General features: G+C 42.1%; 2 protein-coding genes across 2 annotated transcripts; both read left to right on the top strand.

Annotated features, from left to right (window-relative positions):
• Positions 1 to 1,208: 1,208 nt before the first annotated feature.
• On the top strand, positions 1,209 to 8,863 carry snw1 (SNW domain containing 1). Its single transcript, XM_037449888.2, has 14 exons — positions 1,209 to 1,279; positions 1,717 to 1,870; positions 2,007 to 2,168; positions 2,768 to 2,863; positions 3,097 to 3,203; positions 3,694 to 3,798; positions 4,328 to 4,397; positions 4,498 to 4,563; positions 5,678 to 5,794; positions 5,881 to 6,022; positions 6,471 to 6,573; positions 6,858 to 6,975; positions 7,393 to 7,556; positions 8,025 to 8,863. The coding sequence occupies exons 1-14, from the start codon at positions 1,266 to 1,268 to the stop codon at positions 8,215 to 8,217; spliced, it is 1,611 nt and encodes a 536-aa protein (XP_037305785.1). The 5' UTR covers positions 1,209 to 1,265; the 3' UTR covers positions 8,218 to 8,863.
• Positions 8,864 to 12,742: 3,879 nt separating this feature from the next.
• Positions 12,743 to 26,512, top strand: sptlc2b (serine palmitoyltransferase, long chain base subunit 2b). Its single transcript, XM_037450344.2, has 12 exons — positions 12,743 to 12,999; positions 14,592 to 14,786; positions 15,048 to 15,202; positions 15,841 to 15,989; positions 16,362 to 16,486; positions 17,318 to 17,411; positions 17,885 to 17,990; positions 18,552 to 18,771; positions 19,471 to 19,597; positions 22,172 to 22,307; positions 23,319 to 23,448; positions 24,471 to 26,512. The coding sequence occupies exons 1-12, from the start codon at positions 12,856 to 12,858 to the stop codon at positions 24,582 to 24,584; spliced, it is 1,695 nt and encodes a 564-aa protein (XP_037306241.1). The 5' UTR covers positions 12,743 to 12,855; the 3' UTR covers positions 24,585 to 26,512.
• Positions 26,513 to 26,526: the final 14 nt, after the last annotated feature.

Genomic DNA, 26,526 nt, shown 5'->3' with positions numbered 1-26,526 from the left:
ATGTGGTGGAACGGGAGCTTCGTGCCCTGGATGTGCATCCCACAAATCTCCATCAACCTCAAGATGCTGTCCTATCAACATGGACCAACATTTCTAAAGAATGCTTTCAGCACCTTGTTGAATCAATGCCACGTAGAATTAAGGCAGTTCTGAAGGCGAAAGGGGGTCAAACACAGTATTAGTATGGTGTTCCTAATAATCCTTTAGGTGAGTGTATGTTGGACAAACAAGGAATTTGACATGGCGGTCTGTGAACCTAACCGTATTACACTGACAGGTGTTTACCTAATTTGTATTCATATTGGAGGGAAGATACACAAAACACAACTGAGGTTAACATTTAATTCAAGGCTTTTGTATTACATCACACTGCATTAGCACACACCTACCGTTTGTCTTGTTTATCAATTTATCAATTATCAAGAGGCTGATAATCTGTGTAGTGGTCCCCGTACAGCAAGCTGCTGAACACACAAGGATCTTACCTTAACTATACATTCATTCATATGTGGAATTTTTGTATTTATTATTATTACAATTCAGAACTTCAGAGTTTATTTCACAGAAGTCCTCCCGAGAACAGGCTGCTCTCTGTGGGCAGAGGTGAGCTGACCGCCCGGTGCTGGAGGGTCTGGCGGTCCGCTAACTACACCTCCATCCACGGAGCAGATTGTTACGAACGCAGAAAAGTTGCTTTAACAAATAACTTCAGTCATAAAATTACATTATGTTACTTTTCTTGTTTCAGTTTGTAGTATAGACGGTTACAATCATCCACAAGCAGCCTATGTTATGTAAAAAACATGTGTTGGAAAACCAATAAATAAATAAATCTTGAGTGAAGAAATACCACTTTGGGTTATGATAAAATAGTTTGTTATAGGCTATTGGTTTTGGTGGAGAATTAAATTATTTTACAGTTTGTTGGTAATACCATACTGCTGTTATTATATGGTCTTTTTAAAAATAAACTGTACAGTCATATTTGTTATGTTACAAGTTCAAAGCTAAATTTCACATAGTTCAGTCTTGCCTTTAGACACAATAGAAGAAGAAAAAGAACCCCTTAAACGACAACTAAACAGTAACGTTTTCTGTATTTTCCCTCACTTAAATTGTATGTGAAAAGTAAATAGAAAAGCATGTCAGAAAGACAATCATCTTCCTAGACAGCCTATATAATCAAACATTGACATATCCACCCATGCCAGTCTTTTCTAGCCAATGCGCATGCGCAGTTCATTGCTAAGGAAGAAAGAAGGAAAATGTCTCTGACGAGGTGAGTACCGCGACCAGGCCTTCGACGTTTTATTTTATGCAATTGCAAAATACGTTATGTAACGTTTAGGCTGCTTCTAATATTTTACACCAATGTTTTTGGTTTGGTCGCTTTCATTTCGTTGTTTGTATCAAAGCTAATGGCATCAGCTAATGCTACTTAGCCGAAATGGTATGTCGTAAGCTAGCATTAGCTCAACAACACGCGTTTAGCCACAGTTAACTAGTGATGTGCTAACTACATTCTTAAGTGTGGTTAGTGGGCATCGTAGCAATTGCCTGAATGTTCGGTAGGTGAATTTCCGTTTTAACACCCAAAATAAGTGTAATGTCCCTCGGTGCATCTGATGGCTAACTTGAGCTGGGGTTGATCTTTACAGCTTAGCTAACGTTTCCGTACATCCAACCAAACCTAAACCTTTGTTAATGTGCGTACAGTTTTTTGCCGGCACCGACCCAGCTGTCTCAGGACCAGCTGGAGGCAGAGGAGAAGCTCCGGGCCCAGAAGTCTTACTCCACGGCCCTGGTTTCGTCTCGCAAGGAGCCCCCGCTGTATGAGACCAGAAAGGGCTGGGTGCCTCGCTCACTTGAGGTACATCAGTTTTAAGTATTTACTCATTAAATAGTTCCGGTTTTTAGTTTGTTTTGGTTGTGGGGTGGGGGGCACAGCTTCATAACTAGGTCCATAGTCCGCTTAATGTCCTGCTGTAAATGTTTTGTTTGTGTAGGATTTCGGAGATGGCGGAGCTTTCCCGGAGATCCACGTTGCCCAGTTTCCTCTGGAGATGGGTAGGAAGAAGAAGACATCCAATGCCCTGGCTGTACAGGTGGACGCAGAGGGAAAGATCAAATATGACGCCATTGCCAGACAAGGACAGGGCAAGGATAAGGTATATACATAAAGGATCATTTATTATCAAATTCACCTAACATCAGGAGCAGGCTGGATAAAGTAGTTGCCAGCTTCTTAACCGTGTTCGCTTAGCTCACATCTCGGCTCTGCCCTCTGGGGAATTTGATGGTGATGAAGATTAAACAAAACGTGCTGGAATGAAGGGGAGTGACAGGCTGCTGCATTAACTCGCGCTGCTGTAGGATTTCTATGGATGACGTGTAAAATATCAAATCTTTCATTCAAACACTCTCTAGAGTTTGTACTCTAGAGAGTGTTTGGATCACACTCTTTAGATCAACGAGAATTCTAAACCCAGAGGGCATCTAACAAAGGCCCATTAAAAAAAAACTCCTAATCAAATCTAAGGACTTAGAAATGCAGACATTATTCCTGCGGTACTCTTATTTTAATCTATCACCTACTGTGATACCGACTCTTAATACAGAATTTTGATTCCCATTCATGGACTAAAAGCACACACCACCACATGCAATGATGCACATTGTCTAAGCAATCAATTTTCACGTGTTTTAGAAGTCTGTTTGCTTCATGAGTTAGTTATTTTAATTCATTTATCGTCTTTCACTGTTGCAGGTGATTTTCAGTAAGTACACTGACCTTCTACCAAAGGAAGTCCTTAATGACGACACTCCAGAGCTACAGAAGCCAGATGAGGAGGCTATTAAAGAGGTAAGCCATGCTGCAATGTGTATTTATGGGAAAATTTGAGTTATGGCAATATATATTTGACTACTTGAATCATATATTCTTTACATTATATATCTCCCTAGTCATTTTATACATTGGTTACTGCAAAGGTGGAACGATGTGATTTTACAACTGTAACATTTAATCAGAAATGTGCTGACTTTCCTCACCTCTGATTCGGTTACTTTACCGTCGTCATTGTGTGTTCTTTGTAGCTGACGGAGAAGACCCGCAGTGCACTGGATAAGCAGGTGTCTCAAAAGATTGCTGCTGCCATGCCTGTAAGAGCTGCAGACAAACAAGCTCCTGCCCAGTACATCAGGTGTGTATTGAATGAGACATTGAGTCGCTCAAACTTACTTATACAATATTTGAAGTGTGGGCCTATTGAAAATAGCTAAACTAAACAGTGATATTGGTAACCGATCAAGCTGATTTTGAGTTTGGTAACTGCACAAAAAAGCCAATAATTAATTTGATCCTTTCACCCGGTGTGCAAACACTTGGTGCTTATTTGTATAGAAAAATCAAGTTGTGATGTGATTAGTATTTATATAACGGCTTTGATTAAACTTTATGTGGTGCATTAATAGTTTTAATCATATTTTTGCCGTCACAGCTAGTGAGGTATGAATACAGTATATCTACTCTACTTAAGTCTTAAGTTGGTCGATCTAAATCTACGAAGCTTTGTTGACATGTTGGCGTGAAGGCAGGGATCAGGTAGACTGCCACTTATAAAGCTAATTGTGTGTGTGTGTGTGTGTCCTGTGTGCGTGTGTCCCGTGTCTCCCACTTCTTCTCTCCCAAAGATACACTCCGTCCCAGCAGGGAGTGGCTTTTAACTCGGGGGCCAAACAAAGGGTGATTCGCATGGTGGAAATGCAAAAAGATCCAATGGAACCTCCACGTTTCAAGTGAGTAAACATGTGTCCAAAGCCGTATACAAAAACTGGTTTGATATATTTTTATTAAACGGGTTGGTTGATTCCACTGTAAAGAATAATGTTTTCGTACCGGGTTATGGTAAGGTGCAAGCAGAACACACACTATGTAGAGGGATGTATGCTATGTGAAACCAGAGCTCAAAACTTCAGTTATGCCTGGAAAACTTTTAGCTGTATGCTAAAATGAACAATACATCATAAGGTTAACTATAAAACAGGACTCTTGTTGGGCTTGTTAATCGAAACCAATCAAACACACAAACATTACTTGCTCTAACATAACCCAAATAGCTCCCGTAGTTGTGACTTTGACAATTACTGATGGGAAGGTGGAACTGTTCTCCTTTCATGAGTGTGTGAATGATATGTAGTGTTAAAGAGCTTTAAGGGCTTGGAAGACTAGAAAAGAGAAACACCTTTCCTCCTAAACCAGGAACTAATAGAATTAGTCTAATTCCCTTTTGAGGCTGTCGTGTCATATAATCATTATATTTTTCAGGATTAACAAGAAGATTCCTCGAGGGCCTCCTTCTCCCCCCGCCCCTGTCATGCATTCCCCGAGTAGAAAGGTACAGGGCGCGAACAAATGTTATGAACAATGTGTGCTTCACTACCATAGGGCTATGTTGAAAATAATCTAAACGCTGTTTGCTGGTTCGATTTCTCTAGATGACAGTTAAGGAGCAGCAGGAATGGAAGATTCCTCCTTGCATCTCCAACTGGAAAAACGCCAAGGTAATGTGACGACAGCAATTAGTTTAGACTGTATCGAAGTGTCAACGCATGTAGACCTTTGCCTTGTTGTCCAGGCTTTTTTGTTGTTACAGTGCAATGTTTTCATGGCACTTTCATGTCAGTGGCGGCTGGTGAAATTCTTTTTGGTTGGGCCAGCCAATAACTTTCAGCAAACATCCCAGTATGATTCAATGTATCAAACATGCTTTATTTCATTTGCAGTATTTGAGATTTATTCCAACAGTTCAACTTTTTTTTTCCCCCGACAAGTGCTTCATGTTCATCACTGCCGTATCTGTCCGTGCTTGATCTGCTTCTGTTGATTTAAAAAGCACAACAGCCTCCAGCTAGCTAAACCTTCCAGGTGAAGCAGTCTCTATAGAAGCTTTTATGTGCAGCTTCCCTTTCACGCCAGTCCATTGTCTGATATGTTAGGTCAGGTGGTCCTGGGTCCAGTTGTTTTACCTCCTAGTTTCTGCGCCCATGTTCTTCTCTCAAACGGGTCTTGGAGGAAAGATTTTATCAAATTCAAGTTGGGTCTTCTTTGAAGAATACTGCTCATGCTCGCCATTGCCGTGTCGTTTAAACAGCGGCCTGTGACACTAGCACCAAGGCTGAATCTATTTTAGGATGCTGATTGGCTAAACTGCTTCTTATACCTTAAATATTTGTATTGATCCCCATAGCCTTCTATTTTATACTGTAATGTTACATTTTGAATTTGTCTATCGAACATGCCATTTCTCTCGTTATTGGTCTTATCCATTGTCTTACTGATTGGGCCATCTGATGTTATGCACCAACCGCCAAATTGTAAAATTCCCAAAACATATTTTGGCTGAGACATGCAGAGGGGACGTGCAGGAAAAGCATATATTTTGCGCTTATATATTTAATATTACTATTGTTCGGTTATATTCCATGTTTGAAAAACACTTGACGCACAAATATTGACTATTGGTAAAATGTATTTAACATTTTTTTTTGGGGGGGGGGGGGTCTGTTCTTTGTGTGGCTAAAGGTGGGGCCAGGCCCAATATGGGTCTGCTGCCACTTTTTTTTTTTTTTCGTTGTCTTTGCTTATTTCTTTCCCTTTGTGCTTAATATCCCTCAGGGCTACACCATTCCGCTTGATAAACGTCTGGCTGCTGATGGCAGGGGGCTGCAAACCGTTCACATCAACGAAAACTTTGCTAAGCTGGCCGAGGCGCTCTACATCGCTGATAGAAAGGTACTCCATGATTGAGCCTGTTCAATGTGCTCCAGAATGCAATATATTCCCTCTACTCTACAATACAATGTGAATTGTTTCCATAGGCCAGAGAGGCAGTGGAGATGAGAGCCCAAGTAGAGAAGAAAATGGCACAGAAGGAGAAGGAAAAGAAGGAGGAGAAGCTGAGGGAACTGGCCCAAATGGCGAGAGACCGCAGGGCAGGAATCAAAAGTCATGGCGACAAAGGTGAAGCCTAACGATAACTAACAACACGTGTGTGTGGTTTTCTAAACTAGTGCAGCTGGTGCTGTTGCCTTTTTCCAAATCTGTAACACAAGTGTTATGGATGATGACAACATGTTGTACCCTTCCGGTGTTGACAGGACCAGTGAGCGGTGAAATCCGAGTTGGATGTCTTTTTAATTACTATGTGGATAAACAACATTAAATAAGAATTTACACCCTTTGTTATGGATTTCAATGTCCGTCCCCTGTGTGTTTCTCTTCACCTCGTGTTTGCTCTGCATCAATCACCTGCCTGCCATTTCTTCAATTTCCATACCATCTATTCCTAACATCTCATTTAGCTCAATCTTTACATTCACCTGTGCTTTTGCATCATTTCACATTGGTTTCACAATCTTCTCATGTGGTTTTATTCTATTTAACTCCCTCTTTCTATCTCACCTGCCAGGTGGTGAGGACAGCGAGGTCAGGGAGCGTGATGAGATCCGCCATGACAGAAGGAAAGAGAGACAGCACGACAGGAATATTTCCAGAGCTGCTCCTGATAAGAGGTGCTGAACACTCCCCACGTGAATTTGTGTGTGCGCAGTGTGTCCCTGGTGGCGTAAGTGAAGCTCAGAGGAGAGCTCACGATACCACACCTTATTTTTCATAATGAACTTTGAATAAACTCGGAGGTGTCGGACGGTCAAAATATTACTCATGCTTTCTAAATATCATTATACTATGTTTTATTTGCTCTGGAAGCCACATGTTTATAATGGAACAGTTTGTTGATGTCCTTATTGTCTGTGCACAGCATGTGCTTAATTTCTCACCTTGTTCTCCGCCCCAGGTCAAAGCTGCAGAGAGACCAGGACAGGGACATCAGCGAGCTCATCGCTCTGGGCGTTCCCAATCCTCGCTCTGCCAGTGAGGCCCAGTATGACCAGCGGCTCTTCAATCAGAGCAAGGTTAGAAATAAATCATCCAAATACAATCCATATACCCTACAACTCGCAAACGTGTCGCTTTTTGACAAAATTATTATTATTATATATATCATCCGTTTGGACGCAAGGAAACCTGACTGTAGCTGGCTCATTAGCATTAAGACCTCAAACAGGTAATTACGAGCAGAGCTGTTTTAGGCAGCCGGAAAGGGGTGTCCATAATAATGATTCTTGTGGTATTTGGACCAAAGTATGTTTTGGACATTTCAATCATTCCACAAAGAAGCATATCGAATTGTGGCAAAGAGGGAAGATGTCGCCTTTTAATAACAAATCAAGGAAGATGCCCATCACTTTAGTTTGTTCGAAACGGGAAATCAAGCTCATCAATAGATGTATTAATTCATGATTGTGAACCTGCATCTCTGTCTCCCTCAGGGTATGGATAGTGGTTTTGCAGGCGGCGAGGATGAGACCTACAACGTGTACGACCAGCCGTTCCGTGGCAGCAGAGACATGGCCTCTAACATCTACCGGCCCAGCAAGAACGTGGACAAGGACGCCTACACAGATAACTTGGAATCCCTCATGGACAAGAACCGGTACTTTGAGAAGATTTCATTTTTAATTAAATCACGTGTACATTTCAGAGTTTTCCCCTAGGCTTACAAGTTTGGGGCGGGATGCCTTACTTAAAAATAAAAATGGACTTATAACAATATAAAACTGCTGTCGTTCCAGCTGATTTGGATGGTTCGGGTTTTCAGTGAGCAATGACGCAACCAAAATAGATTAGGTTCCTTCAGAAAGAATCCATACAATGCTATAGGTTTGTTCCCTGAAACATACAAACGCGTGTTACAAGGAAGAGTCATTTTCTTTATCCTTTTTCGTTTTTCTTTTCATAGACTGATCAAGAAGCAACTTGCTGGCAATCAGCTTTCAAACCTGTGTCCTGTCTCTTGCTTTTAAGGAGACCTAAAGGCTAACAAAACAGAAGTGACCCCTAAGACAGTGAGAGAAACTGAACTTGTTGCACACTTGTAATAGTCTTTCTGTTTCACTGGCAGGTTTGTTCCAGACAAAGAGTTCTCTGGTACTGACCACGGGAGGGGGCGAGAAGGGCCAGTCCAGTTTGAGGAGGATCCCTTCGGTCTGGACAAGTTCTTGGAGGAGGCCAAGCAGCACGGTGGCTCCAAAAGACCGTCCACTAGCGGCCGCTCCAAGGACGACTACCACGACAAGAAGCGCAGAAAGGAGTGAGCTGGGAGGCCTTTTCACACCTCTGTCAAGCGGGATGTGTCACATTTTAATTTTCTTTTAGTGGAGTTATCTCTGGAAGGCGATTTTATGTTCAATATGACATAATTATACACATTGCAATTAGTGCAAGTGGAGCTAAAGTAAAACATGTATGTCTAAGAGCAGCTTCTGCTTCTGGAAACATCGCGCTGATATTTGGGCCATGGAAATGTTCAGGTTGTAGGTAAAACCTTGTTTTTGTTTTTCTTCAACTTAAAAAAAAAACATTAATACAAATGAAACCCAGCAGGACCTGTTTTTATCTCTGTCTGTATTATTCAAACCTCCAGAATATCCGTGAGCCCAGTTAAAGCTCATATTAGAGCTACGGTAGCTGTGTACAGCAGTACAAACTTATCTGAAACAAACCAGCTTTATAATTATTGTATATTACTACCAATGGAATAAATTTCATACAGTCTGCAATCGGCCACATCTGTGTTTTTTAAAGTAATTTTGTATGTTGATTTTGAAATGAGCTACTAAACACACCAGCATAGTGGGAATTTGTTGTGTAGTTTTTATATTTAATCACTTCCTGAGTAATGCAGTCTATTTACATAGATGGCTTCTCTAAATACATTAATAAACTATTCCAAAGCGTGAATACTTACATTTTTACCAGAAATTGGCTCTGCGAGTATTCAAACAAAAGTGGTTCCATTAATTATCTTTCATGCTCTCTGACGACGTTATTTTCCGAGGTTCTGTAAAGTATCATCAGGGCGTCACACAGCGGACTGCCGACTCTGCAAAGTGCCAGCGGTCTGTCATGGCTGAGTAGGGCTCAGTCGTCAAATGCATGCAGGATTAGTGTTTTCTGTGTTGCGGCTTTCATTATGGCAGTGTTCTCGATTTGCATGTTAAGTATGTAAATTTAAGTATAACTGAAGAATGACACCAGAAAGAATCTAAATTAAATTCTATCGGAAAAGCTTTTCTTCTAAAGCTTGCAGTCATATAGTACAAGGTGTCAAACATCTGTGTCCCGCTCCTTGGGGGGGAGCTGGAACCGAGGTACCGAATGTTCGTTGCAATATTTTTACACTTTAAGCCACCTTGTTTTAAAAACTCATAATGGTTAAATGCTTGCTGTTGTCTCCTTTCTAATGATGTGACAGGGGAACCTGATGTAGCGTGCATGCTCCACCCCTTTGCACCAATGAATGAAGACGGATGGGAAGTTCTTCTGACATGTGGAAGCTTAGCGTAACAGACTTACGAGGGGAAAAGTCCTTGTGTTAGACAAAATAAAAAAAAACAAGAATTCAATTGTTGAAATCCTGCTCGGCTCCTATCGCTACAGCACAGAAGAGGACGGCTTAATAATGGCTCTCCTCTCCTCTCCGCTCTCGCCTGCTTTAATGAATGTGCACAGAGGAAGATGAATGAGATTAATTTTGTGACGGTAAGAGGAAATTGGTTCCTCGGCATTGCTTTTGTGTGCTGTTGGATGTAAAAGCTCACTACAATGGAGCCCTCAGGTCACAGAGGCCATCATGGATAACTCCTTATCTCTGCTCTGCAAGGACACAGGCATAATAAACATTGTTGCTGACTTGATGAGTACAGCTTGGTTTAGTTTGTGATATTTCTGCCTCCTCCCTCCCCTCGGCAGCAACAAAGCAATACATTTGGTGATAAACATGTAGGAGAATAGAGGCAATAGCTGAGCTAAAAGTAGACTATTAAACACTCCACAGGAGATAAATGCTGATTTCACTCCATGCCATCTTAATACGGGAGGCGGTTCGCTAACGTAATTATAAACTGATATGTCAGTGTAGATTAATGAATAATCTCTGCCTTAACATACATCATATAAAGCATCCATGTTTCACTTGATATGTGAATGCAGTTTATGACATCATGGCTGACATCTGTGTAGGATTGTACTTAAAACATCTCTAGCATATTGCAATGTATATGTTGCCTTCAGGCATAACCATGTAGTATGTGCACCGTCACTCTAAATCATATTGTGAAGGTTTAGTGGGAATACGTGTCAGACTGACTTTTACCGTCAGCAGCACACACCTGAGCAGCCTGCCTCTCTGTCAATCACTTTCTCATCATTAGTTCCTCTTCTGCACATATTTAGGTCTGAATTCACAGAGTGGGAGGGAGTCCTCTGCTCCCTGGGGAATGGTCTGCCTGTCAGCCTTTCTCTATGGATCATTTATCATATTGCGGGGAGTTGGAGAGGCGTAACCATCTCCAATGATCGTACCAGTCAGAAAGGAGCCTACCGGCTGCACGCTTGCAGCAGGGCCCCCCCAAACCGTGGTGGGAGTGCATCTGGGCCGATCTGGGATTTGCTATGACAGGAATTGATTGACACCTTGTGTAATGTCTGAAGCATAAGTATGTGTGTCAATACTGCTTTGTTAAATTTGTACTATTGTGATTTCATCATGTGTTACCTGCCACGTTTAGGCACCACTGAACCTCTAGAAAATGGCTGCTTTCTTTGACTTCATCCCTGACAGGTCTTAAGAGATTGGTCTTGAGAGACTGATCCTCCTGATGATTTTATTAAATGGCATTAAAGCAGGGAAATTGCAACAAAGAGCAGAAATGCATCTTGAGTGAATAGCAAATCATCTGTTTTCTGTTATCACTGTGGGAACATCAGCAGGTCCATATAACCTCAATAGGTATGTTATTAACGCTTCACATTCACCTAGAGAAGCAGATTCATATATTACTAATATTTGGGCAGGAAAGAACAATATTACAGATCCTGAGACCTATTGATAGTTCCATACAATATCATGTGTATGTGAGTAGTTGCAGTTACAGTGTCAGTATAAATGCAAGCCTTCAATCATCTTGCAGGTCATATGCAGATTAAGATACAAGGACGCCTCTTGCCCCTTAAAGCTTGCACAAATGAACTTGAAGGATGCAATTTTTGCTGCCCCTTTTTGCCATACAAACTTTATTAGTGATTTTGTAGCAAAATTGAAATTTCACTTCCACTGTTAGATTAAACATTAGTTCAAGATAGCCCATAATTGTCAAGTTTATGTTGTGCTTGCATTGAGCTTCTTCTGATTAAATCTTCCTTATAAAACTAACTGCAGCTCATTGGTTTGTGTATCTGGGTCAGTGGCCTTTCTGCCCAGTTGTTAGTCCAGCCTTGGGTCATGTGATGTAAAACAAGGGTAATTATGTTATCCACATTATCTGAGAGATCAATTCCTTGTCACTGCATCAGAGCTCACGGGGCCTGTTGGATTAATGTTGACATGTCTTTAGACTGTTGGGTCCAGCTGCTGTTTGTTACACGCGTTATTACGCCTCAGTTGAAAACAAAAAAGACTCTTTACTAGCAGGTTTAAATGAATGCACCAATCAAATGAATTATATACTAATGAAGTCTCTCTGACTTTTATTGTCGTGTTAGAGTGACCTCAACTCAATGTTAAAGCTGCATGCAATGTCTGTACCACCTCTTTTCTTTTAACCCTGCCTCTGATCCTATTAAGCTGCATCCTTATCACCTCCATCAGCTCGGGAATGGGTTGTAGATCAACTGCCTTGGTGTACATTGGCAAAAGCCCAATGGACTAATGCCTTACATTCAAGGTTACAACTTTAAGAGGAAACAAAGGCTTGACAATTGTTTCCAGAATCAAACCATCAGACGCTATCATCACATTATGGACGTCACACCCTATAAAACCCTCATATGCATACCAAAGCCACTTAACACTGAACTACAACCCTCGGCACTGGCATTGCCCCCAATTGTAGCTCCATCAGGGTCAAACCTTTGCGTGGCCCAACACTGCCATCTAGGAGGCTGAAAGTAGGAGGATGGTTTAGAAAAAAGTGTCAGGTAAAAATAGAGCTCTCACACTGTTTAATATTGAGGTGACACAAACATCTCCACTCAATCAGGAGAAATGGCCTTTCACCAGAAATACCTGATTTGTGCTTATTTGTAAAATCATCAATAGTTGACCTGTTAAAATAAGCTCTTTTTTTCAATTTCAGCAAAAGTTGATGGATAATATTTTAAACCCTGAATGAATTTGAATTGTGTATTGCCATAAAGAGGTAAACGCAAATATAAACATATTGAGTTTTAGAAATACCTTAGAGCACATGTGTTAAACATTTGGTCTGCCACGTCATTTAATGTGGCCCGCGAGTGCTTAATTCACATTTGTCAAACTTGCAGATTCATATATTGCTATATATCTCCCCACCTCAGCCTTACCAGTGCCCCGCGTACGGTTTAAGTGGGCAGTATCTGTCCCGAACCTGAAAAAGTTTGACAGCCCTACCTTAGAGCATTCATAACAAGTAGGCTAATTCCCCAGCTGAGTCTCAAAGGGCATAATCGTAATGCAATCATTGTAACTGTTGGTTACTATTTTGCGTTGTTTTAATATAGACGATCTTTGGGAAACAGCATTGGCCAATGAAACGACTCGGGGGCGTGGCTCGAATGCGTACTCTTCCGGTCCCAGTGTATTGTGGGCGTCCAATCCGTCTGGTTCTCGAGCTCATACATGACTTCACTATCAACGTTACACAAGTTGGGAAACTTCATATCTAGGATTTCGCCGTCGCAAACGTTTGACAAAGATGACGGAAAGCTCTGCGAACAAGCTGCAAAACGGAGAAGCTAGTCACCGGAACTCAAACGGTAAAAATTCGAGTAAAAATGGCTTCGTGAAGAACCACTGCCTGTTTCGGCAGCCACAGAAGTATCGTCGCCCCAGGGAGACGGTAAGGCCCAACCGCCAACCGTGTCACGGGGGAGGACCATACTCAAACATGTCCGTGGGTGTTAAATGTTGTGGACTCCTCGATTATTAGTGTTTTCCCGTGTTAATATAGCAGCTTTGTATTACCTGTTTTTGAAGTAACTTACCGGTATGTTGTGTTAGCAAGAATAACACTGTGATCTGCATTTATACAGATCACAGGGCAGCCTAGCGACCTCTCAAGTTAATAACTATAGCATCAACGTTAACTAATAACTTAGCTAACCAACTTAGCTTAACAGTAGGTCCTATTCCAGCAGGGTGTCCCAATGCGACACTTTTTGTAACATTCTCTTATTTATTTCCCGTCATCTAAAAGCTAATAACAACCCGTGACAAATGCTCACTTTTTAACCAGAGGCGTTTGCATCGAAGCTGCATTTTTTGAACGCCATTGGTGTCCCGATCAGGAAAGGGAGGCTCGTAGTGGTGACTCTTTTGTAACCTTACACTCTGTTGTGTGAACCTGTCTCTGTTTACACTGGTCCCAGTTTGAATAAGACCAGTGCCCTGCCGTGTGCTCCTGTTGGGAGGGAGGGAGGGAGGGAGGGAGGAATGTCTCCAGGCCCTGAAGGGTGCGGCCCCTCCCAGGGTGGAATGAAAGCAGTTTGTGTGTGTTGGTGGAGGTTAGGGCTAACCCTAACCCTACCGACACAGCAGCTTAGAAGAGAACTGTAAAGGTCCCATTTCACACCTGCCAAAGCATAATGCTGCAGGGCTGCTGATGTCAACATTAAGTAGAGTTTAAGGCCCGAAGCTTTTGCTGTCAAAACAAATTAGATCCTTGTGCATTTATTAATCCATTTTGCCAGACTTTAAGCCCGAGTTGCCGGTCATATCACCAAGGTTAGCCGCTTCTCAGTTTAATCAAGAAAGTACTGAAGATATTTTTTAAGTTAAGTATTCATAGCAAGGAGGCTAAGAAATCCACGGTTTTACCCTGAATGGTTTGTTGCCTCACAACGACAATAAACAATGGCAATACGTTTACTTTTATTGGCTTTTAAACAGTGTGGACCAGCCCGAATGATTATGGACATCATTGAAGCATGTGAATATTAGTAATCCTTGGGATAGCTATCAACACTGAAAAAGTGTGTGTGTATGCTGGTGTGTATTAGGCAATTTAAAGTATAGCATTCAGGGCAATTTCACAGTGCCTGAGTATTATTCACAAGGAGGTAAGAAAGGTCGTCCTGGGTCTGAATAGGAGTGGCTTGGAAATGGATCTTTACTGATCCAGCTGGCCAAAATCTCTATATTGACAAAGTGGGCAATTGCATGTGTGTGTGTATGCGCTTTAAAACATGCAGTGCTCTCCCGTTTCTTGGCTCAGAAGTATTTCTTGGAGAAGCATGACTGGTCACATGAGTTATGGTTGCTAAGCTGCAAATCCGATCCTGTAATGTGCAAAGCCCTTTTATTTATTCGTGGTTTTGTAGACGGCCAGTCCACAGTCCAGCTTGAAATAATACTAGTTATTATTTTTTTAATAATGAACTTTTAGAGACCTATTCTTACAAATTATTGTTCTTTTCCCCCCATATCACCTAGAACCAAAATGTCACGCACAACTCCAGCCTGTACAAGAAGCCCTTTGTGGAATCCTTTGAGGAGACTCCCCTGCTGGTGGCTGTGCTCACCTACATGGGCTACGGCATCCTCACCGTCTTTGGCTACCTCCGAGACTTCCTCCGCCACTGGAGCATCGAGAAGTGCCATGTGGCTCGGGAGAAAGAGGAGCAGAAGGTAAATTACTTTTAAAAACAGCCTTTCTTATTGGAAAAACATCACTGAATATGAAAACATTCATGTTTGTTATACTTAGAAAAGAACTGTGGTATACGTCCCCTCCCGTCCTCATCAGCTGTCACACCCATTAAATGTGGTTCAACAGCAATCATTGACTGTTGCCACAGAACAAAGAAACAAAGACATGTCCTTGAGAATACAAAGAACTGCAGACATGCCATTAAGAAATCACCCACACTCTTCCTTGTCCCAACGCAGGATTTCGTCCCCCTCTATCAGGACTTTGAGAACTTTTACACCAGGAACTTGTACATGAGAATTCGAGATAACTGGAACCGACCCATCTGTAGTGTCCCTGGTGCTAAGATGGACCTGGTGGAGAGAGTTTCACATGACTACAACTGGACCTTTGAGTAAGTTGCTGCATTGTGTGTGGTTTTAAGTGTCTGTATGTGCGCAGCGTTGATCTAGATCGAGGTGTTTCCATGATTCGTCATTACGCCCTCAGAGGTGTGTCGCTGTGCGGCTGATCCTTTGCTCAACAGGAAGTTCACTGAGGCGCACTTAGAGTCAATGACCTTTTGTTTCTGGTAATAAGCGTGACGTAAGCTCTAGTTTCTGTTGGAAGCTTTACTATCCGTCAGCAGAAGCACCACACAGAGTGCTAACTCAAAGCCGTCCTCTACTAGCAACAGAAGTAGCATGATACAGTCCGGAAATGAGTTTAATGATATCATTTTATTAATCCTGTTACATCAAGGAAATTATAAACATCCTATGTTGCTGTTTTACAAAAACCTCTTGACTTTTGTGATGTGGCAAATACACAAACTGCTTTTATAACAACAAAGATTGTGTATTACTTTCCTTTTTATCTCATTATGAACATAATAATAGTAACTGTGATAGCAGATTATCTGTGAGACAATAAAGAATTCTAACTGATAACAAAGAAAGAGGAATATGTTTCTAGGTAACCCGGGCAGGCAGGTCCACATGATAATAATTTCTCTTTAGCTAGAGTCTGGTACCAATTCTCTGTCTGTCTCAGGCACACAGGCAGAGTGGTGAAGGACGTCATCAACATGGGCTCATACAATTACCTGGGCTTTGCTGAGAATACTGGGGCTTGTGCCGATGCTGCCATTGAGGCCACGGAAAAGTATGGTGTTGGAGTTGCAAGCTCTCGCTGTGAAATGGGTGAGGATGAGAAAAAGAGCCAGAAGATCTTTTTTTTTTTTTTTTGAAGCTTTCATGATCTGCCGTGGTGCTTTCATCATAAAATAGAATTGACCTCAGCAGCAGGCTTGAATGGCTTTGTATGACTGAATTAGAAATATGGTGAAGCAATGTACATGCAGACCTGCAAACTGTTCGCACGTGAATCGTGTAGATCCAAAAAGTATTCTTTGTTCATTAGTTTGCAGGTATAACGATAACATTTCAAGTCCATTTTAGTCGTGTGCATAGTTTGCTGCCGTCTTTAGGCGTTATATGGAGTGTAATTCCCATATGAATGCAACGCTGCCCTGACGGGATGCTGTAGTGACACTGAGATGATGCCGTTTGCAGGGAACCTGGACATCCAAGAGAAGCTGGAGCAGTTGGTGGCAAGGTTCCTGGGTCTTGAGTCATCAATGATTTTTGGCATGGGCTTTGCAACCAATTCCATGAACATTCCTGCTCTCACTGGGAAGGTAAGGCATGTCCGTCACTTCTTTTGGTTTTTCTTTGATGTCCCCAGAACATCCTGTTTTTGATTTAAACTTTCTGTGTCTTTAATTTTATTTTTTAGTAATCTCAAATTTTAGTATTTTCTTCCATTCTTACTCTTCCCTAGTCAATTTCCCTTCAACAGGAAGTAGATTTGTGAGCAGACAAAATATTCATAACCGACAAAATGATCAAAACTCGGATGTCTTTTCCTGCAATGAGTACTTAACTACTGAATAACTACCTGCCACTGATATCTCACACGCTTATGTGCAGCCATATTTCTATCTGTTTATTTATTGACCAAAGGAAAGAATGTGGGCTTTTCTCATGATTGTGTGTGTGATGACTTTAAGACGTTGATATGGTTTCCGCAGTATTCATTACAGAATAAACCAAATATGTCAACCCTGGAAATGCTATTGCATGCTTATAATCAGTGCATGGGAATATTCGTGTTTCCCCAACCATTACAACAGGCCCCTAGTTTCAATGGGGAGCAGGACCGTCCTTCGTGGCGGGTTGATCCACGGCTCCACTAGTCCATGTCGATGTGCCCTTGAGCAAAACACATACACTAAAGATTAGTTACTGATTGGCAGGTGGCTCCGTGTATGGAAGCTCCTGTCAACAATGAGTGAATGGTGACATTAAGTGATTTAATGTTTAATGATTGATTTCCCTGCCTGATTAGGTATGGCTGCTGTCCTTTTGTCTGTACTGAGATCATCAGCTGAGAAGACTATTTCTCAGACAAATAAAACTATACAAATATAAACTATTTTTAAAAGAAGGTCTTCTCTTCTTGTCCTCAGGGTTGTCTTATTCTCAGTGATGAGCTGAATCATGCCTCTCTGGTGCTAGGGGCCCGCTTGTCCGGCTCAACCATCCGGGTCTTCAAACACAACAGTGGGTGACGTCTAATAATGAACAGTTGAATAGAATGGAGATTTAGAGTCTATGGTTCCACAGAACACAGGATTAAAGTGGACACACAGAGGCAGGATTTAGCTAAGAGTAGTGCACACACATCTACTGTGTGTGACTAACATGTGTCTGCTTAGGTTTGTTAGGTTCCCTAACTTGTTTCCTTCAGTTCCACGTTCCCTTAACTCCCACTTTGGTGTGATTTTAATGTATTTGTATGGTTTTTGTGTTGGGGTGTTCCGACGAATACACACAGAGATCCTGACCTACTGTTATCCAAGCTCCCACCCAACAGCAGGAAACCGGTTGACTGCTAAGAAATGCTCAATGCTTGGAAGGGCTGATATCATAAAATATTGACAATCATCCATTAATTAAGAAAAGCTCTCAAATTACTTTATGGTAATAACTGATCTCCTTTGGACAACCAACCCTGTTTCTCTTTGTTATTGTAGACATGCAAAGCCTGGAAAAGCTGCTGAGAGATGCTATTGCTCACGGCCAGCCAAGAACCCACCGCCCCTGGAAGAAGATTCTGATCGTGGTGGAGGGCATATACAGGTATACCATCCCCCATGTCAATACACCACATGACATCACATTGTTCACTGCCAATGACTGTACACCAACGGTAGATCACTTCTAAATATTTATTTAGCTTGACTCGAAGTGAACTTGTCAACTTATTTGTGAGCACTGTGAACTACTTCACTTTGGTCTTCCTTGACATTGCCATTGGTGTTTTTGACGTGACACCAGTAGTTGTCCCGGGTTTTAGACAGATTTATGATATGATCATGTCCCTTAAAGGGAAGTCCTACTACAGTTAACCACCCAATGTGGAAATATTCTTTACATTTATTTCACTGGATGTCTCGTTCTCTGCCCAATGCATAAGACCTAATGGGAAAGGGGGGGGGGGGGGGTGTCGATTTACTGTTGCAACACCATTTTTGGTCAAGATGGCGCACTCCCCTCTATCCGTTTGTTCAGATCAATTTAATTAATGACGGCTATTTGGAAGTGAGACCACTCTTCTTTGAGCATTTTCTTTGCAGTGTACCTACTGTAAATACAATTAATTCTGTAGATGAGTTGTTGATTTATTGTCATGTCCTGAAGTATGGAGGGGTCCATCGTGCGCCTGCCAGAGGTCGTTGCTCTGAAGAAGCGCTACAAGGCATATCTGTACCTCGATGAGGCCCACAGCATCGGGGCCCTGGGGCCTAATGGCAGAGGAGTGGTGGACTACTTTGGCCTGGATCCCACAGACGTCGACATCATGATGGGAACATTTACCAAGAGCTTCGGTGCTGCTGGAGGATACATTGCAGGCAAAAAGGTTGGGGATCTGAAGCATATCTAGAACTTAAGCTCTGAGGTCAGGATTAGTGTTAGGGCCATTTTACATCTGTGTGACATTCAATGTCTCCATTACTGTTAACCAGCAATGTGAAATGTATCTTACTCTTCTACTGAAAATGAATTACGTCACAGTCATGTTCCTTTTGAACTTGGAACAATGCAGCTTTGGTCATACTTAACCAAATGAATATTACTTATACTAGTTTTTTTACCGTGTGAAATACTTTATGTACAGCCATCATGACCTAGACGCCCATATGATGGGGCAAACGAAACTATTGTTTTCTTAACCCTCAATATTTCTGTTCTAAAGCTGCTAATGTATTCAATGACGTTATTTCCTGCATCCAGTGGCGTAATGATGGTCAGTGGTTCTGTGCAGTAGTAAAAACCCTTTGCCTTGACTGCCTTTTGTTGTCTGTCCACGATAGAAAGATGTTTTACAGGAAACACTATTGTCTCAAAAAGGTATTGTAATATTAAATAAAAATCACTCTGGCAGAATTATATTGATAGTGATTTTATCCCTCAATGATGTTACAGAGGAGAAGCTGTCTCTCATTACTATTTTTCCTCTTGCATCTTGAGCTTTGTGTCTTGGCAAACTAACCAAATAAAATGTATTCCCCATTGTCAATGTTAAATAAATGTGATCTCCTTCTCATTTGTGGTTCAGGACCTGATCAACTTCCTGCGGTGCCACTCTCACAGCGCCCTGTACGCTACCTCCATGTCCCCCCCTGTGGCCCAGCAGATCATCACCTCGATGAAGATCATCATGGGAGAGGATGGAACCACACTGGGTAGGTGCTAGACAATCATACAAAGTAAAAGTCTCTGTGTTTGCTGCAGTATCGTGTAATGAGAAAGGAATGCACCAAAAGCAGCTAAATCGTGCCCCGTCCTAAAAAAGAAGGGCGATGGAGGTCATACTTTAGCTACTGTTGTGTTAAAAAACAAAACAAAAAAAGGATGCAACAAAGAACTTCAGGACTGATTGGATGCACTTTATTAGAGATTAAAAAGATGTGCAGCTGCCTCTGGGTTGGTTGAATATTTGTGCAGAGGCCCCGAACACCTGCTACAGAATCCGAGCCTCCTGATTTTGGAGCTTGTCTCTACATTCCTGCGGGCTCCTCCTTGTGAGCCGTTGCCTCTGTCTGTCCACAGGACTTTTCCACGTTACATAAAACCATAGTGCTTGTCTCCAACAGCTTTACTAGTGTCATCTATTTTGTGTTTACTGGGAGCGGCTTTATCTGATTACATTTTGTGCAAGAATGTATTGCCTCTACACAACAGGCAAAGTACAGCTTTTCTATGTTACTAATACATAATATCATCAAGGTAACGGTCTGTGTTGTATCCAACTTTCTAAACATTGTGTTTCACGCACAGATACTTAAGTGAGCAAACAAAAATAAAAACAATTATCACATTCTACCATATGCACAGAATATGCTAAAGCCTCTAAATGGGAAGGACAGTGAGCATAAACGTACACTTTATCTTTGGCCTAGCTCAGCATGCCAAAATGAAAATGCTTATTCGTGTGGATCATTCCTTAAAGTTGCATCAATTTGGAAATGATTTCTGGGCTACCGTTCTTTCAGTCTAATTTGACATTTCAGCATTTCCATCGGTGACCACATGATGTCGCTATAGGCTTAGTTTTAGACTAAATACATTCCTGCTAGAGGGAAGTTACCGCAGCATCATATCTGCTTTTGGTCACGCGGTTATCACGCTCTCACCAGCGGACACAAAGTATTAGGACGTCAGTAAATGTCAGAGTCTGCGCGTTCCCGTCCCGAGGACCCAGGGAAACCGTGAAAGCCAGATGTAGTATATACACAATGTAAATGCCACAGGTTGTGTTTTTAGGATGTGCTCATTGGTGGGTCTGAGGTTTTCAAATGGTGGTATGTTGACTCTGCCTTTATGGCTTTCAGAGATGTGTGTGGTTTTAAGTGTGCTTATTTGCCTCCATGCTGTGCACAGAACAGCATGCTGCTGCCAGAGATCTGTGCACATCCACCACTAGTGGACTCCTCTCTGACACACACACACACACACACACACACAGGTCACTTGGTCTTCCTTTTACTCTTTAAGAGGCGTGGTTGATGGTCAGATTACATTGTCATTCAATCATTATATTTTTATGTATAGTATGATTGTTCCACGATGTCATGAACTGTTTCTCCAAACCATTTCTGAGAGGGGAACTCGTCGACCTGACAACATAGCCTGACAACTTTCCTGTTAGACTAACAGGCTGATTGGTTGCAGACCCATCACTGATTGAAATTCAGCCCTTTGAAGATTTAGACAGTGAGTCAAAGTGACAGTTGAGCTGCCTGTTAACAGTTTGTCCCTGCATCCAAGTAGCTGCATCAGAATGGACATTTGTTGTTTGAAGCGCACATCAATCAAAATATAGCTTTCGTTTCATATTGGAGAGCGCTCTGTGCGTCATGAACCCTTGAGTGCTTGAAAAGCAACATGTCTGACTATCATGTGCTTGAGTCTTCTGCCAGCTGATCACTCAGTGCGGAGTACAGCTTTGTTTAATATCATGTCAGACTTTGTTGTGTGTGAGGTTTCTTTGAAGCTGTGGTGTTTCTGCTCTGTGTCTCAGGACAGCCGAGGCGACGTTGCATTACATTACATGTCATTTAGCTGACGCTTATATCCAAAGCGACTTACAATAAGTGCATTTCAACCTTAAGGACGTGTGTTTAGCCGCTGGCTCTTGGTGCCGTGGGCTTATTTGTTTGCTTAAGATGCTTAAGATGCTATCTGTAGAGACAGCCCGAAGAGCCAGAGGGATCTCTGAGAATCTTGGTTGTCTTCAAAGGCAAAGCGTGTAGACTTGGAGTTTCAAAGGGGCAGGAAGTTTAAGGTAAATTTCCAGAAACTTTTCATGGAAAGTTAAGCTTAGGTATTCCGACCTGGGGGGTGGGGGGGGAAATGTATTTTTGGCAAAATCATACAAGGAAATTAGATGTAGTTGAGAACGTGATAAACTGAAGCCATGTTCATTCTAATGCCACCTTTATTTGCATATATACACTAGACCAACCTTTTACAGCAATGAGAGTAGGATGTATGTATGTACACACTAAAGTAAACCATCAGCTCCAGTGACCATTCAAAAGGGGGGGGGGGCCTATTTACATTTACAATTATCCACCTCTATCTGTGGTGTCAAGGTTCATCTGGAGTAAAGTGAGGCAGGCTTTCCTCCTAAGGCCCTAATTCATATAAACTAACCTACCTTAGTAATTCAGCTCATGCCAACCAGAGTTGCAGCAATAAGCTCAATAGATGTATTGCCAACTTGGTGAATATGCTTCTGTTTCTCCCCCTCCCAGGTGCCGATCGCCTCAGGCAGCTCTCAGAGAACACCACCTACTTCCGTAGGAAACTCAGAGAAATGGGCGTTGTCATCTACGGGAACGATGACTCTCCTGTAGTGCCTATGATGCTCTACATGCCTGCCAAAATCGGGTATGGTATTCTCCTACATTTACCAAAAAGAGGTGTGTGTGTGTGTGTGTCATACAAAGGCAAAAGTGTGTCATACACACACACAATACCTCAAAATATATATATATATACTTGCTAGTTGGAGTAGCTAATTTGTTCGACCGTTTGACCGTTCGTTAGCGAGGTGTTGAAAAGAGATTCTATTGCTCTATTGGATTGAGTGACTGTGGAGAACGTTGGAGGAACCAGTGTGAGGTGATATGAGCTTTGTGACATCCTGCTGAAGATGGTACACTGTGGTCATGAAGGGATGGACATGGTCAGCATCAAACTCGGGCTCCAACATTTAAACAATGCTCGAGTGGTACTAAGGGGCCAAAGTGTGGCAAGAAACTCTCCTCTACACCACCAGGACGGATCCATGCTTTGTGTTGTTTACGCCTCATTCTGACCCAGCAACATTTTCAACATCATCAATTGTCCCATTGTGGTGAGCCTGGGTGAATTGTAGTCTCAGATCCCTGTTCTTAGCTCTGCTGCTGTAGCCCAACTTCAAGGTCCCACGTGTTGTGCGTTCTGCATTCCTCCGGTGGTCGGTGGTAGGATCCTTTTTCAGAACGGCACAAGTCGATCTCAGTTGGGGATTTAGCGGCATGCAAATTCCATGTAACGTTAAATGAGTATGTTCATGACCATGGGTTTGCTGTAAACAACAAAAATTACACTAAAACTAAGAAGGATTAAAATGACTAAATGCGACTAAAACTAATATGCATTTTCGTCAAAAGACTAAGACCAAATCAAAAATAGCTGTCAAAATTCACAGTGACTCGGACCAGCCTGTCTGACACCAACTACCATCCACTTCGCTTCAAGACCCTTTCTTCCCATCCCTGGGTTAAACTTCAGGCTTCAAGTTGTCTTCACTACGTCTACATGCCAAAATACATAATTACATAATTAAAGAAAGTGCCATCTAAGATGTGGGGATCCGTTCTGTTTTTCTGTGCCTAATGTGCGGATTCTTTGAAGGGCGTTTGGACGGGAGATGTTGAAGAGAAATATTGGCACCGTGGTGGTCGGCTTCCCAGCAACACCCATCATCGAGTCCAGGGCGCGTTTCTGTGTGTCCGCTGCCCATACCAAAGAGATGCTGGACACAGTAAGTCGTCCACTCACTGTCCCAAACACAACACATCTATCCTAGTTAGAATCTATATAGCTGTCATTTCAAAATGAGACTACAGTTCAGAAATAATGAATGAAAATGCCATTTTAGCAGAATTCATCGGTCTACAGTTGTATTTGTTGTATTTCACTACAAGGCTCTGACTGAGGTAATAATCAGCAGGCCCCTTGTTTTATTAAGTTTTCTCTTACATATTTCTACACGGTTTTAGAGTATTTGTTCTTGAAGCGATTAGAGTGTTTCAATCTGGAGTGAGAACGAAACAAAGGGAGCATGAATTGCACAAACTGGAGAAATGGCTCTAGGTATTTGCACTAGCTCTACTGTCATCTCTTATCAGTAAACATGTTGGCCTGAATCTGTTAGGAAGATGAGTAAAACTACATTCCTGGACCATCTGGGCTGCGTCTCTTTTGAATGCTGCCACTTCCAACACAAAACTGCCATTTGGTCGTCTCTTAACATCTAATATTAAGTGTAAGACAGCTGACATGTGTGTCTCCCTGTGTCTGTGTGTGTCCACATAGTCACGGTATGAGTGTGCCTGTTAAATAATTTAGGCACCCAATGTGTCCTTCATTACAAAGGAACTTGGAAGGCTGGGCTGCCTCCAAATATTAGAGATTTTTATTTGTGCCCCTCTGTCTCTCCAGAGACACTTCATCCATCTTACTGAGGCGCATGTCAACACTGTGTGTAATAGTCCATTTAAAGGGCATCCGCCTGCCTTTGTTGAGCACTTTGAGGAGCCGCTTTTTTCCGTCTTTCGGGAACAGCCAGCCCTCGCTATTTCTCAAAGCATGGATTCAGAAAAAAGGTCAGGAGGAAGGTAAATTGTTTCCAGGTGTCCCGCAGTGTTGCAATGCTGATCCAACCTCTCGTGGTGGAGTCTGTGTTCCCTCGTTGACCAGGCACGGAGCTTTCTGTTCCACTTTGCTCATGTTGACTCGAGTTTTTGGACTGCGCCTAATAGCGTTCCCGCTGTTCCTTTCCAGGCTTTGAAGGCCACAGACGAAGTGGGTGACCTGCTGCAGCTCAAATACTCCAGACGGGAACAGCCCTTTCCTTCGCTTGGGTGGATGGCCAAGGAGAGCCTGCTTCAAGATTGAGCAACATCCAACACCAACCACTTACCTTTTCTTGCCTAATTTTCCTAATTTTCCTCTTCACCATATGTCCTTACATCGGTCTCCGGTCACCAGAACATCTTCAAACCCTTTTGGAAGCCTTATAACCAGCACTGCTCATTAGCCTGTGTGCAGTTTCTGCAGCTGATTCCACCCACACCCTTCCCAACGTCGTTTCACTGTCCTAATTTATTTTGATTGCATCACATCGAGGCCTTTTCCTGTATGCATATTGAACGTGTGTCTTTATTTGTGCAATAATAACAACCATAAGACCATTTTTTGCCATGTGTTCCCTCTCATGGACTTGGAAAAACAGAGTAAAGAAAACAATAAATTGGATCAGATTAGTAGCTATGATTAAAACAGCAAGAGAAAATATGTAAATATTATTTATCCCAAAGTTGGTAATGCTACCATAGGGTAGCATCTGAAAACCTCCAATACAGATGCATTATTTCACAGGAGTAACATTTGCATACTCCCTATGTATTCATGTGATGGCTTGTTCTAATTACTTTTACTTGAACAGCAGAGAGAATACTGGGTTCTTTCCCTCACCAAAGGATGTATACATATAGATGTGTTTTCTACCCTTTTCTCTTACAATGCAACGCAGATGTTCCTATTTAACAGAGAAAGAATCGCAGGGATCAACACAAAGGAATATTTTTATTTCTTATAGAGACTTATTTACTTGCACTCAAATGTGAGCACAGTGTCTTAAACATTTCTATAAGCTAACGAGCTGCATGAGTGACCTGTTTTTCTTCTTTTTTCTTTTTTTTTTTTGCTGAGTCCATGTTGCTTTCATGTGAATCTGTGGCACCCCATGACTTAGATCTGTATGTATGACGATGTTCCATTCCTTTACCATCCCATCAGTGGCCACACCCTGCGCCCCCCCCCCCCCCCCCACCCCAGGGGGAAACACTGCATCTGATTTACAGACCTTGTATTTATTCCAAATGTCTATTGTATAGCTAAAAGGCAGCTCAACATGTGTTTTAACTGAGCATCTACATGTCTTAACTTCAGTGCCAGCACTACTGACAGGCGTTCTACATGCACAGATGACGTAGTCCCGGATATTTGTCAAATTTGAGTGCGTTTGCTTCAAATGTTGTTTTTATTTTTTAACGCTCTATGACATTCCATATCAACCTGCTTTCAGTGTCACATGTTGGGTTTGGTTTTTGTCCTTTCAGTGTGAGACCACCCTGAAGAAGGCTGTTAAATAGTCTGTTCTTAGAGTCTAGCACTCAATCGATGTGAACTGGAGTGCAGCCAGTCACAAAGCCGCCGGTTGTCTGGCAATGTGATCATTCCTATGAGGGTTCTTCAAAGTGACTACCCTCAACTCAAGTTTAAAGAAGCTTTTGTTGAGGGGTTTTTTGCGGCTTAGCAGAGCACAACGGTTTAGCAATACATGCTTTGGAAATGATCTGCACTGCTATCGTTGAGTGAGTCATTCCAATATTGTTTTTCTTCAGCAACAAATCGGATGCATTTGTTTTCAATAATAGGTTAGCGGATGATTAAGCTCTGAAATATGCACTCTGACCTAATGAAAAAAGTTGTCAGTAGCACCGTGCAGTGTCTTAGGTCTCCACATTTCGGTCTAGAGGCAGTATGTGTAAATCCAACGACCTCGTCCCACATTGGAACAGCAACGAAAGTGAACAGCGATTATCAAAATGTTTGAGTAGCTCGGAGCTCTGACTTTGCGTTGCACAAACACCTGCACACTGACCTACAGTGTCCATTGGAAAATGGTTTATCAGTAGCGTTTGCCCTTGGTATTGTATTTGTGTTGAAGATAAACCACTTGGAGGAGTTTGAAGCTATGTTTGTTGACTCTGTTTTTGGAAGCAGTGCTACAACGATTAAAGCACTTTCTTTGGATCAAGTATTTGGAATAAGG

This window comes from Pungitius pungitius, chromosome 20 (genome assembly GCF_949316345.1).
Source record: "Pungitius pungitius chromosome 20, fPunPun2.1, whole genome shotgun sequence".
Lineage (NCBI taxonomy): Eukaryota > Metazoa > Chordata > Actinopteri > Perciformes > Gasterosteidae > Pungitius > Pungitius pungitius.
Note: the sequence above shows the minus strand (reverse complement) of the source record. Positions and strands in the feature narration are given on the sequence as shown.

Coding starts and splice junctions, on each gene's coding strand:
- snw1 (XM_037449888.2), top strand. Junction 1,871..2,006: donor GGGTGCCTCGCTCACTTGAG/GTACATCAGTTT, acceptor TTGTTTGTGTAG/GATTTCGGAGATGGCGGAGC. Junction 4,564..5,677: donor CCAACTGGAAAAACGCCAAG/GTAATGTGACGA, acceptor AATATCCCTCAG/GGCTACACCATTCCGCTTGA.
- sptlc2b (XM_037450344.2), top strand. CDS start 12,856: ATGACGGAAAGCTCTGCGAACAAGCTGCAAAACGGAGAAGCTAGTCAC. Junction 17,412..17,884: donor CCGGGTCTTCAAACACAACA/GTGGGTGACGTC, acceptor TTGTTATTGTAG/ACATGCAAAGCCTGGAAAAG. Junction 18,772..19,470: donor GATACATTGCAGGCAAAAAG/GTTGGGGATCTG, acceptor TTTGTGGTTCAG/GACCTGATCAACTTCCTGCG.